Source organism: Protopterus annectens, chromosome 15.part0, assembly GCF_019279795.1.
Source record: "Protopterus annectens isolate FY-2018-M chromosome 15.part0, PAN1.0, whole genome shotgun sequence".
NCBI lineage: Eukaryota > Metazoa > Chordata > Ceratodontiformes > Protopteridae > Protopterus > Protopterus annectens.
In genome coordinates this window covers 753,863,210-753,876,896 of record NC_056749.1, presented here as the reverse complement: position 1 = coordinate 753,876,896, position 13,687 = coordinate 753,863,210, and the positions used below count along the sequence as shown (strand labels likewise).

The 13,687-nt window shown below is 40.2% G+C and overlaps 1 protein-coding gene across 1 annotated transcript in view; it reads right to left on the bottom strand.

Moving 5' to 3' along the window:
* LOC122789878 (ADP-ribosylation factor-like protein 13B) overlaps positions 1 to 11,706 on the bottom strand; it is a 402,405-nt gene extending 390,699 nt beyond the window's left edge. Inside the window, exon 1 of the mRNA XM_044057311.1 lies at positions 11,619 to 11,706. Coding sequence (XP_043913246.1) covers positions 11,619 to 11,706 — 88 coding nt within the window. The remainder of the gene's footprint in view (positions 1 to 11,618) is intronic.
* Between the last annotated feature and the right edge of the window lie 1,981 nt (positions 11,707 to 13,687).

Sequence of the window (13,687 nt, the reverse complement as noted above, 5' to 3'; positions counted from 1 at the left end):
AATTGAGTACCATTGTCAGAAAGACGTTTCTGTGGACTACCATGAACTGAGAAATTACGTTTCAGCTTAGTAATAACAGCAGTGGGTGTTAGGTTAGGTAGAAGATCGATCCCAAACCAATTTGAATAAGTGTCTACCAAAACCAAGTAGTGTTGATTGTTCACTCAAAGATATTAGCTGCAACTGATGACCATGGTAGTTCAGGAAATGGACTTAGCTGAAATGGTTTTCTTTGCAAATGTGATCTAGTACTTTTGCATAGTGCCATTTTCCAACAACAATTCATCTATGTAAGGAAAGTAGGTTTGTACTTCAGGTGGTACACTAGATTGCTTTGACAGCCATCCAACATTAATGTAGTGAGTGACCTTCTGTAAAATTAGATCAGTCTTTGTGTGATCTCTCAGCTCATCAAGTCTAGTGGTACAAAAATTATGCACTGACATCACATCAAAGTAAAAATTCTTCATGTCAAGCTGTTCTGTTGTTTTTCTGGGTGATCTGGATAAGGTATCAGCCACAAAGAGTAATTTGCCTTTTGTGTAGACCATTTTGAAATTGTACTTTTGCAATTTAAGCATCATTCTTTGCAATCTCACTGGAGTGGAATACATAGAATTCTTTAGAATAGTAACTAGAGGGTGGTGGTCAGTTTCAATCTGAATAGCTTGACCGTAAATGTAATCATGAAACTTAGAAAATGCAAATACTATTGCCAAAAGCTCCTTCTCAATCTGAGCGTACTGCATCTCAGTTTGGGTTAGTGTTCTAGATGCATAGGTTATTGCATACCTCTCAACCTGGAAACATCAAAAATCTGGACAAGGCCCATGAAAAATAGGTACAAATCTGTACACTGATTAACATCAAATTTGCATACATAATTATGTAATCCCACCCACTCCAGTGGAATTGTGGGATACTAACTTTCAAACACAAACTGAAGAACAGACAACCAAAATATGGCACCAGAGTCCCCCTGCAGCCATTCCAATGTCCCATTACTTGTCTATTTTGCCTCATTTACCATAAACACTAATGTGTGCCTACTGCTTTACTTCTACAATGATTATTTAGACTTTATTTTTACATTTTATAGCACAATGCACAGGCACTAATAGACATCTGCTAAACAAAGCAATACTGGCTCACAATGAAAATAGACTTGACATTAAAACTTCTCAGCCCTTGAAACAGCATTGAAAGACACACCACATCCAAGGAAAATGCATCTGCCCAGTGGTGCATAAAGATTACCTTTGCGCTGTTTTCAAATCATTGGCCCCTCTTGCACACAAAACAAGAAACATAGTGACAGGCTGCCTCTCTCCCTTAGAGATACAGGTGCTAGACCTGGGGTGCATTTCTAACTTCCATGCACTAGTCCAGGTTTCTCTTGAATAGGGTTAGTGAAAAGCTCTGCTTCACACAGATGTGAAACCTGTTCCAGAAAAGGGGAATTCTCCAAGACATATACCTGACTGCTTTAGAGGTGGTGGGAAACTGGACCAACATGTGGATACTCACATGGACATTAAGAGAACTGCAATCTGTATACAGTTAGAAATCAAACTATAGCTGCATACAGGCTAGAAATTTGACATTAATATTCAATTGCATTTAGCTCTTAAAATTCTCTACATTATAATGAAATACATATCCTGTCAGGCTTGGTTCTGGTACCAAATAAAACATATCAGACTGTGCATTTTCCTTAAAAAATCTGTAGAAATATTAGTTATTATCCAGGATTGTCAATTAAAACTTTAAAAAAAATCACAATAAGACAGACATATAAAAGTATAGCTAAGAATATAGCAGAGTTGGACAGAGCAAAGCAGCATGAATGATATAAAACAGTATATCATTTAAGCGGTTTATTATCAAAATTACGAATGGCTATTTTTCATTTACTGTACTGAACTAAAAATAACATTGGAAATCAAAACACTGACTATTTAACATGTCAAATGGCTGATAAAGAATCAACATGTTCAAAACAGTCCATCTCATGGTAAATACCCTCCAATATGTCCCTTAACTCTATCGATATCCTACACATATTTTGCAGCAGGGCAAGCTCCCCTGTCCCCCAACCCCCCTGCTAATTATATGTTCTATCTCCAAGATCACACTACAGTGAGGAAAAGTATACTTTTCCCAATCCCCACTGTAGTGTGATCCAATTGAAAACAGTGACACTCAAAACCACAAATGCAAGCTACATGTCGACGTTTTATAGTCGAAAGGATTTTCAATCGCAATTTTCCCTTTTGCACCTTTACCCTCCGACCAATGGTAATGTGAGTTTCAGAAACCGCTTTAAGCAAGCATGCACATGATAACTTCAGTAGATAAACTTGTAAATAGTAGCAAGAACAAACATAGAATGTCTTTTATAAAATCAATTGTAAGAATTAATTTGTAAATGCTCAGCACAAGACAAAGAAAAACCTTTTAAAATCAGTCACAATAATTCATTTCTAAGTGGGCTGCACAAGATATACAACAAATATTAAATCATTCATACAGATTCAATTGTGAGTTGTCAACGCAGGACACCAAATGAGGTACCAGAACACATTGAAAATAAACACTCACCAAGAATAACTACTCTAAGCGTGCCACTGCTACTATTAACTAACAGTCCAGGTAGAAGGAAGGGAAGCAATAACTTAACACTAAAATTGACACAATACTTGTCGTCACTGGATTACTGGGCTTTGTGGTAAGGGGTGCAAGAGCATACAGTCATACATATATGTGGAATGGAACACACAGCCGTCGCTGTTACATACTCCTTACCAGTTTTTCAGCCAGCCAGGATATCCGTCCCGCTCACAACATATGTGTTCGCCAGCCATTGCTGTAACTATTACCGAATCCATAACTGTTCCCGCTCACAGCATTTGAGTGCCAGGCAGAAATGAGCTCAATTCTGGATCTGAGCTCAATTCCGATAGGCTGGCAGCACTGATGGTGCGGACGTCATCGCGCACGCGATGTCAGCAGAAACAGTGCAAAAAATGTAAACAACGTGAAAAAAATCGGGAATGAAGGGGTGCCACTCGGGAATCATGGCACCCCTTCATTTGGACCCCAAAACTCGGTTAAGCCCGAGTAATTTGGGACAGTTGGGAGGTATGGGTTATTGGTCTGCTTTCTTGAAGTATAACTGCACCAAGCCCAAATTTTGAAGCATCACAGGAAAGAGTAACTGGTTTGATTACATCATAGTATCTTAACATAGGTAGGGTGGCAATTTTCTGCTTAAGGTCTTCAAATGCCTTCTGATGCTGTTCCAGCCATGACTGTACAACATTTTTGCATGTTAGCTCTCTTAAAGGTGCCGTCAACTCACTGAAGTCTGGTATAAACGTGCCTAAATAGTTGACCATGCCTAGAAAATGCTGTAGAGCTTGTACATTATCTGGCACTGACATCTCAAGAATAGCTGTTGGCTTGGTCGGGTCAGGTCTCAAACCTGTACTCATGAACAAATGCCTTACATAAGTCACTTATGGAAGTCTGAATCTGCACTTCAGAGGATTGAGCTTCAGGTTTACTTCACCTCTCAACTGTCCCTGATTTTGATTCAAATTTTAGCTATGTCCCTCTTAAGCCCTCCTACAAGTGGTGAATTTTGGACAAAAGGTTGTGAATTGTACTTAATAAATAATGACAATTATTAGAGCTATAGACTTAGTTTATTCCAGAAACTATATATTAATTCACATTCTTTTATTCTGTCAATGACTCAAGTTGATAGTACTTATATTTTAAAAATGTTCCTGATTTATTTGTGGATTTGTCCCTGATTCTGCTGAGATTTGCCCCTGATTGGATGAGAGCTATGCTTTCACATGCTCTATCTAGAACTTTCTTGAGGTTTCTATCATGTTCTGCTTCACCATTGCCTCCAACCAATAAATAATCTACTATTATGGCACAAGGATAACATGAAAACATTTGCTCCATTGCACACTGAAAGACTTCACTTGCAGAATTTATTACAAACGGCATCCTTATGAATCTGTATCTGCCAAATGGAGTGCCAAAAGTAGTTAGAAATGAAGATTTGCAATCAAGCATCACTTGCCAAAATGAACTCTGCATCCAAGAAAACAGTGGCATTCGTATTAAGGCTGCGACCTCTTCGACTGTGCGCATTGGATCAATACATATTCTTATTTTGTCTGAACCTTTCTTGTGTGCTGCTAACATAGGCGATACCCATTCAGTTGGTTCTGTGTACTTTATCCTGCATAGCTATCGGAACTCTTCTTGCTGGTCTGACCATGGGAGTGACCTCAAAAACATCATCATACTCTGAGAAAATGGCTTCTGAAAAATTAGAACTCGGAAATGCACTTACATGATGGTTTTCTTTAGCAAAAGAAAGTAGATTCATTCTTAAACTATCTTTGAGACCCAATAAAGATTGCACTGGTCTTCAGAGTACATAGAATAACAAGTTGTAACAGTTCACAGCCAAATAACATGGAAGTATTACTGAACCTTCGGTTTGAATTTCTTCACCTCCATTAGCAACAAGTCTCGCACTACTGACTGTATTGAGTTGTTTGTTAGTTCTCACTTTAGCAAATGTGTCTGCTGATATAACATTACACTTTGAACCAGTGTCTAATTAAAGCTTTGTGGATTTTCCATTAATCTGGACAGTACAAAATGCCTCTTTTCTTGTTAATAAATTCACTGCATCAACTCTTTCATCAAGCACTGATACACCATCTAAATAGAAAGTTGTCTGCTTCAACTCTACTTTATCAACTTGCTTCTTTCTTTACAAATGTGTGAGGCTTACTTGATTATAGGTTCATAGGTAGGTACTAGGCTATCTGCCCGAAGGCATTTATAAGCCTAGCCAGAATGTGTTGGGTTTCGCTGCCCCCTTAGATTAGTTCCCTGTGCCTCTGTCCAGCAGAGCCATTGAAGTGATCCCTGGGGTAAATTTTCTGTTTCCCATTCACTAGTCAAGGTTTCTCTTGAAGAGGGTTAGTGAGGAGCTCTGCCTAATGTAGACTGGAATCTTGTTCCAGAGCATGGAAAGTCTCTGGAACAAGAATCTATCCCTCCAGCACGTCCTATTTATTGTTGTGGTGAGGTTTAGATCCCTGGAGCGTGTGGCTTGAGGGGATATGGTTTTCTTTAGGTTGAGCATGTCCATCAATTCTGGGTTGGACATGGCCTTGTATGTCAGGCAGAGATCACCTCTGAGTAGGCAGTATGCAACCAAGTACAGCTGGAGTTTCTTCAGTCGAGCTGCATAGGGCATCTGCTTGAGGCCAGTGATTCTCTTGGTGAGGTAAGTCTGTGGTCTTTCCAGTTGTTGCAGGTGTCTTTTAAGGTACATCCCAAATGGGGCATTGTACTCTATGATGGGTCTGATGAGTGATGCATAGAGGGGCCCAATGACCTCTTTTGATCTGGATCCAAACCCTTTTGTGATTAGGTGGGCCACATAGAAGGATTTTCTAACCACTTTGACAATGTGATTATCAAAGGAGAGGTTACTATCTACTTGGGTCCCCAGATCCCTTATTACGTCTTCCGTATTTAGGGGGCTACCGCCTATGTGGTAGTTTGTGGGTACTTTGTTTTTTCCAAACAGGATGACCATGCACTTTTTGGCATTTAGCTTGAGGCCATGGTTTTGACACCAGGTATCTGTGTCAGTGAGACCCTTTTAGAGGATGTCTGTGTCAGCCAGAGAGTCAATTATAGCCCCTAGTTTGCAGTAGTCTGCGAACTTGGTCAGCCATAGTCCTGTGCTTGCCTGTACCTCTGAGAAGTATATGCCGAACAGGAGGGGTCCTAGGACTGAACCCTGGGGAACACCACTTGTAACCGATTTAGAGTCAGACCTAGCTCCCGCAACTCTTACCATGTGGGTTCTGTCCATGAGCCAGTTGGCAACCCATCTCGTGTTCAGGCTGGTGAGCTTGTCTATAATACCTGAGTGGGGAATGGTGTCAAAGGCCTTTGTGTGGTCTAGGTAAGCTGTGTGGACCACCTTTCCTTCATCTGTAGCCTTGGTAACTATCTCAAAGAAGTCCACCAGGTTTAAGATGCATGATCTGCCCTTAACGAAGCCGAACTGGGTAGGGTCCAGTGTTTGGAGATTTCCAATGTCTCTGTAAATGAGATAATGTGCTCCATAGCTTTGCAGACCAAGCTAGTCAGGCTTATAGGGTGATAGTTCCTGGGGTCCATTGTGGCTCCACCTTTGTGGAGTGGAATAACTGTTGCTGTGCGCCACTCTGTGGGCACATAGCCTGTGGAGAGGCTGAGTTTAAACAGTGTGTTTAGGTGAGGGGTTAGTTCATCTTTGAGCTCATGTAGGACGCAGCCTGGGACACCATCCAGTCCCACTGATGCTGTGTTTTAGGCTTTGGAGAGGGCTGTTTTAACCTGAGTGTCTGTGATTTCAGGGGCACTACATTCTTCTGGTATAGTTATGGGCCCTTTTGGGGATGAGAGGGGGGTGAAGTTTGCACTGAACCTGTCTGCCAGGATGTTGGCTATTTCAGTCAGTTCAGTGTATTTTGTGCCATTTTGCACTAACTCCGAGCAGATTTGAGAATTGCCACTTAGATTCTTGACATAGCTAAAGAATGCCTTGTGGTTATCTTTGGAGTCCATGGCAATTTTTCTTTCGAAGCTATCCTTGGATGATTTTTATGAGGGAATGTAGTTTCTTGCTGATACTGATCAGGGATGTCTTCCCTTCTTGGGATTTTACTCTTTTCTGTACAAGTTTCCTCCTTCTCTTATATAGTTTGTTTACGGCAGGGGTCCACCAGACTGGTTTCCTTTTCTTGGAGGAGTTAGTCTTGGTTTTGTTTGGGATAGCACGATCCATGCATTCTTGTAGATGCCCATAGAGTGCATTAGTAAAGGATTTTGCAGGTTGGACAGTGTTATCCTTTAGCATGGGGGCTTTGAAACCTCCCACCTCGGTCTTAAGTAACGTGAAGTTTGCTTTTCAAAAGTTTTTCACAGTGGTTTCTTTGTCCGGGGGTGGTGGCGGAATGTGGATATCCAGAGTGATTAGTTTATGGTCAGATCTAACCAGCGAGGGATTGACCTCCGGTGTGGAACACCGGTTGCCCATGTTGGTGATGAGCAGGTCCAATATGTTGTCACCTCTGGTGGGGGTGTTGACCAGTTGATCCGGGTGTTTGAGTTTATAAATTCTAGGAAATGCTGGGCAAGGGAGTTTGTACTTGAGTAGTTCTCCCAGTTAATGTTTGGGTAATTGAAATCACCCAATATCAGGGTGTTTCGTATGACCTTTATGTTTCCCTGTATTTCTAGGAATGCGGAGTGGGGGCCTGGGACATGGTGGGCGACCTGTAGCAAGCTATAATTTGAATAGCAGTTTTGCCCATTGCTAGTTGCACGTGGATGATCTCTGAAGCATTGTGTTGTGCCACTAACCTGGAGGTGTGGGTATCCTTGATGAATATGGATACTCCCCCGCCTTTTGTATTTCGGTCCAGGTTTTGTGGCTGAAATGTATGGTATGAGTTGTAGCCTGGTAGTGCTGGGGTGCTCTCTGGAGTCTTAAATCAGATTTCTGTTACTGCACATATATCTATTTTCTCCATACTGAGGAGCGCCTCGAGTGTGTGCATTTTGAGGTTTAGACTTCTGGCATTGAGTAGCATTACCCTCAGTTTTTTGTTAATTGTGCTATTTACGGTGGTGGGTTTGTCTTTTGAGTCTTGCCTAAAAAAGGCACTATGGTGGTGGCAAGAGCCTTGGCCAGTATTCAAAAGCCTAAGGGTGACAGGTGCAAGCCATCTCTAGTGAAGCAGCATGGCTTGTCGAGCATGTCATCCCAGGCTGACAGACACTGGATCCCCTTTGAATGACACCAGAAGCTTAGCCAATTGTTGAAATTGATAGTTTTTCCTCTATACCGTGGTATCATTCTTGGTGAGGGCAGGATGCTACTCAGGGTCAGGGTCATACCGGCCTGGGCTACGTGATCAGAGAGCTCCTTCATGTCTCTTTTCATGTTGTCCAGGGAGGTACGGCTCAGGTCATTCACACCAACATGGACAATGACAGAGTCATATTTGTACTTGTTCTGGAGTGACCTGAGAGCTTGTGTTATGTGGCGGATCTTGGCACCTGACAGGCAGCTAAGAGTAATCTTCTCCTTGTTCAGCCTAGTGAGTGGGACGTCAGTGGGCCTAAATATAGAGTCACCTATTACTAGTGTATTGGGTTTGTTATTTTGCTTTAAGGGCTGCGATTGTGTGGCACACTGGTTTTGTGAAGTATGTGTTTCATGGTTTGTGTTGGGGCGTGGAGGTTGCTTGGATGTCTGCTTTGGAGGTCTCTGTTGGTTTTGCAGATTTTTATTTAGAGCCTCTGAGTATGTTTTCATGTATTTATGTGTATTTTTTGCCAGTGCTGGTTTCATAAGTCTATGTGAGACTGGTGGTGTGATGCAAGTAATTCCCTTCTCCTCTTGACTGCCTGGTCCAGTCTTGGGTTGAGAGAGCTTAGCCTCCAGTTTGGCTGTATAATTACATCTCCTGCATGTATTAGTGTTTGGTGGAAGGAGGAGAGGGTTGTCTGTGTACATGAGGCAATTGTAACATTGCCTCAAAATGCCCAGATTCACCAGTTAGACCGGAGAGTACACCTGGAACTGCCCTTTGGACATGCCTGGATAGGTACAGTGAACTGTTTTACTGACTGGCTGGTAAGGTCGATTAGAGACCCTTGTTCTTCTCTACAGTATAGAGGGGTCTAGTGCTAAGGTTTATTAGTGCTTGCTATGAGTTTTGAACAAGTGCCAGTATGAGAAGTGAATGGTTTGAGTGCTTAAGTTGAACGTTTGTCTAGTTCCAAGGGAAAAATTGAAGAGTAGACTTTGTAGAGCTGGGAATAGTTATACCCTAGCTATCCGGTGAGCAAAACAGCGCAAATGCGGATTTTATAGCAGGGAAATGAAAGAGATAGAAATTAGCCCAAAATGGCCAATAAACTACTAATTTCTGGGCTGAAACCACTCCTCCAGCGACAGATAGGCTGCTCAAAGCTCCCTCTCTCACAGTGAACAGAGAAACTTCCTTCTATCCAAGTAAGGTATGGGCAAACACAGAAACTTGTAACACAGCCCTGAATTTAGCGCTAACCTGAAAACTGGACTATACTACCTTAGAAAGGCGGGAAAACAAGTTTTTTTTTTTGTTTTTTTTTGTTTTTGTCAGAAAATAAAGCAGATACAATAAAAAAAAAAAACACTTTAAATGTACAGAAATGGCTATTGCACTTGAGTGTGTAGCCTACAACAGTTGAACAGGTAATTTAAACATGAAAACGACTTTGTTAAAGTGCAGGCAGTAAAATAAGTACAATATGTTGCTGAAACAAGCTTTTTAAATCACAGAAACTCTAGAAAATCTGCGTTTTAGGCGGAATTAGCTAAAGGCAGCAAGAAAATGCAGAAAAATGATACTTAATCACTCCAAAGTCTCTTTTGTCTCTCTGCTGCTGGAGAACTCTGCAGGGCACCAGGCAGGAGCTTGCTGAGCTGTATACTAGCACAAAAACCTTGCAAATGCGGGTTTTATAGCAGGGAAAACTTTTGAAAGTGGTTCTGGTTTTTACACTTGTAGCATTGCTGACCATATGCTAAGCACTTCTCTCTTCTAGACTCATGATTTGCACCAAAATTGCGACAGTTAGCAATAAAGCTTGACTTGGGTTTTGCTGATTCATACTTGTACTGCATTGAGCTGCAGCATGCTCCTTTTAGAAGTTGCTGGAAAGCTATGCATTTTCCCTGGAAATCTTGTAGCTGCCACATGCTTGGGCCTACTTTTGTCTACCACATGTCGCATGCCATCTACATTTGCTCTAGAGCTAAATGAACTCATGCTCTTGTCACTTGCAAGCATACTCGTGTGTTTTTCTGTCACCACATAGATTTGATAAATCTCAATGGCTTTACTCAACATTAAATCTGTCACGAAGTAAACTCATTCTCACAGTAGCTCTGTTAATACCACACACAAGCCTGTCCTTTATTAGCTCATCTTTTAAGTGATCAAACAGACACATTTTAGCTCTGTTTCTCAGGTCAGTTATATAAACTGCAAATGTTTCCCCTGGTTTCTAATCTCTCCTGTAAAACAAATGCCTTTCTATTGTAATATTGGTTTGAGGGTTACACATTTCTTTGAACTTGCACTTCAACACTTGGGGTCTTCCCTTCATTCATCTTGTACAACAATATGACGATTTTCACCTTCTCCTTCATATACTGCAGGTGCATACACAAATGAATTCTCTCTTTCTATGGTCTCTGACCCAGATAGGTATAGCAAAATGAATGTCCTGGTGCATGCATCTCTATCTGTATAAGCTGCTAGTATAAAAATATCATACTCTTGTTCAAATATTCTCCAGTTCTCTGCAATATTCTGATCAAATACAAGTGGTAGCAGTTTTTGAAACTTCTGCCATATTAACACATACCAGTGAAGGATTTTGCAAATAAACACAAACATACACTTATGTACACATGCCAAAAATTTATGCTAGTATTTGTATCTGAATTTATTTCTTTTTGGGCTTTTTGAAATAATGCTAATGAATGACCTCGTAGTACCTTTGAACAATTGTACTTTGCAAAATAAACTTCTCAGGCAGTTTAACACTCTTTTAATATCACTTGAAAGGCTAAATGCTAAAATCATTTATCATCATTTTGCCAAAGTCATTTATCATCATTTTAAGAAACATCTCAAACAACTTTATGATGCAAGTGAAATAAACTCTTGGGCACTGTAACATTCTTGTAATACTGTTTTGCAAGAAATCACTTATCAGTGTAAGAAACATATCAAACAACTGCACGATGTGAATAAACTGGACTTCTCTTGCCCAAAACTCAATAACATTTCAAAGTACTTGCACTTTGCAAATAACTGCACACAGCACACAGAAATGACCCAAAATGGCAGTAGCTTGCTATGCAACTCTTTACAGTGTAAGACACAGTCTGTTGTAATGGCAGCAGCTTACAAATAGACACACCCAGCACAAGAATCTTTTTGAAATGGCTATACTTTGACTGCATTTCATGAAATAGTTGCACTTCACACACAAGAAACTCTTTGAAACACATGCACAGTAATAAGCACACACTGTAAGCACTTTTACACACTTTGAGATATGTTGCATAACTTTAGTTATGCCCTTGATACAATACGAAGTCGTATTTATGCCCAAACACAGCACTTTGCTAAATCACATGCAGTCACCTTGCTTTATTTTTGCTTAATGTGCCCTTTTTGTTTTGCCTTATCATTCGTTTTGCTCATTTAAGACCTTTTTGTGCCCAACATACTTTTTGTGCTCGTTTTACTCTAATCATGCCCAGTTCTGCTTTGAACACTCTTTAGTTTAAAGATACTCATTTTGCTTTACTGTTCATTTCATCAAATGCCTTTGTTTTAAACATTCTTTTTAGCCAACAAACTTTTCCTGCCTTCTGCTTGCTCAATAATGCGGTTTGTGCCCTTGTAATGCCCCGTTTTATCAGATAAACAGTTCATGCTACTTCTCGTTACCTTTGATTCCTTTCTGGGTCTTTTTGTACTCGTTTATCTTTGTTTTACCTTCACTGTCATTTCTGCACCTCATGGCTCTGCATTTCATTCTCTACGATCCCAGTTCTGACACCGTGTCACTTTCCCACTTTGGGCACAATAGAAGAGACTTTGCGGGTTCTATTCAAGCAGCTTTATTCTATACAAACACACCTCTAAATAGGTTTATTGACTTTAACTTAAGTAACTTATATGCAAATTAACAACAGTGATCATGCATGCCCTGTGTGGCTGCTCTTACAAAATGGCACTAGCGAGTGTATGTGTCTGAAATGTATATGTAAACGTATAGCCTTGACATGCTTCTTAAAGATACAGCACACTTCACTTGCAATCTGATCTACAGTGGGGAAGGCTGAACCTTGGTTCATGACTTCTATGAGAAACCCACAAAAATCCCACTGAACAAGGTTACAACACTGCACATGCACAGACTAGAAATATCATCTTACATTGTATTATACTTAGAAAAATGGTCACAGCATAATGCACCAGGGCAAGCAAGAACCACAGTTCCCAGAGTCACAGGCTGGGCCAGCAGATACAGATGAAGGGTCAGATGAGGAACCTTTAGCTGATGGTGATTCTGGCAGATAGAGGCATGCATACTATGCCATGGCACTGGCTAAGAGGCAGCAAATTGCACATACACTCAGTACTTAATTAAACAAAAGAGTAAAGCAGATGCAAACAGTAACATTGATGCATGCAAACAAGCAAGCCTTTGCTTACCTATGCAATGGCTGGCAACTGTGGGCATGAGAAGTAAGACAAACCCAAACTACAACATTCGCAGCAGCAGTAACAAAGGTAATGTACGTGATCATCCTGTAATGAGCAGATAATGCAGCAGTAACAAAGGTAATGTACATGATAATCCTGTAATGAGCAGATACTGCTTACTTACGTTTATGTACTATACTTCAGTAAAATCCAGCTACAATTTCAATACAGGAATGTCATAACAATGACCAATAAAACTAAGAAATGAAGACAGAACCAAATATGATGCATTCAAATGGAACACAAATATTTGACTTGCATATGTTTCCACCCTGTGTCTCAAGAATAATCAGCCCCATGTCAAACAACCCCACAGGGGGTATAGCAATATCAGCATCATCTGCATATGAAGATGATCAAGCATATCTGTACAATCTTACAGCTCCTTAAGGAAAGACAAATTATTAAGACATAAATTACATTGCAATCCAACAGTACAAAGAAAAAAAATATATTCATGAAAAACATGCATTGTCTGCTCACTATGTGCATCAATTGAGACACCCAACCAGAGGTCAGGGCAATCTCAGATGCATCTGCACAAGGGGCTGTGCAAGTAGTATTACATAAGTAACACTATCTTACTACTACTGCTACTACTAGTTATAATAATAATAATAATTATTATTATTATTATTATTATTATTTATTTATTTATTTGCATATTTTTTTTACCGGGATGTCTACTAGGCCACTGTGAGCCCATTTTCAGTACATGCCTGGGGAGAAAAGCTCCAAAACAAACAGACAAACAAACAAACATGATAAAGTTATAGAATCAAAAGTGAAAAGTCAAAGAATAATAAGAGACAAATAGTTAATACATTACAATGCCTAAAAATATAAGTTTGAGAAGTACTACTTTACAGTGTTTAATAATAAAAACGAGTTTAAATATACAAGACCAACATGAATGCAACTGGTGATGTAGAATATTAGTTTATGTGCAACATGCAGTATTGCAGAAGGGAGGAAAAAGAAGGAGAGTAACAATTAATTAGGCTGAGCGTAAGGTATCATCTTAGAGCATCGACCATAAGACAGTAGGATACTGAAGTAAAGATATATATAGTGGAGCTACAGGAACCATAATAGGGCTAGTAAGCTGAAAGCACAGAAAAATATAAGTGAAGAGTCAGGGCACCAAGTGAGATGGGGAGGAAGTGGGGGGGGGGTTATTATGGTCGGTGCTGGTACAAGTACATATCCAATGGGAGACAAGGTGTTGTTTCACTGATGTTTTGAAG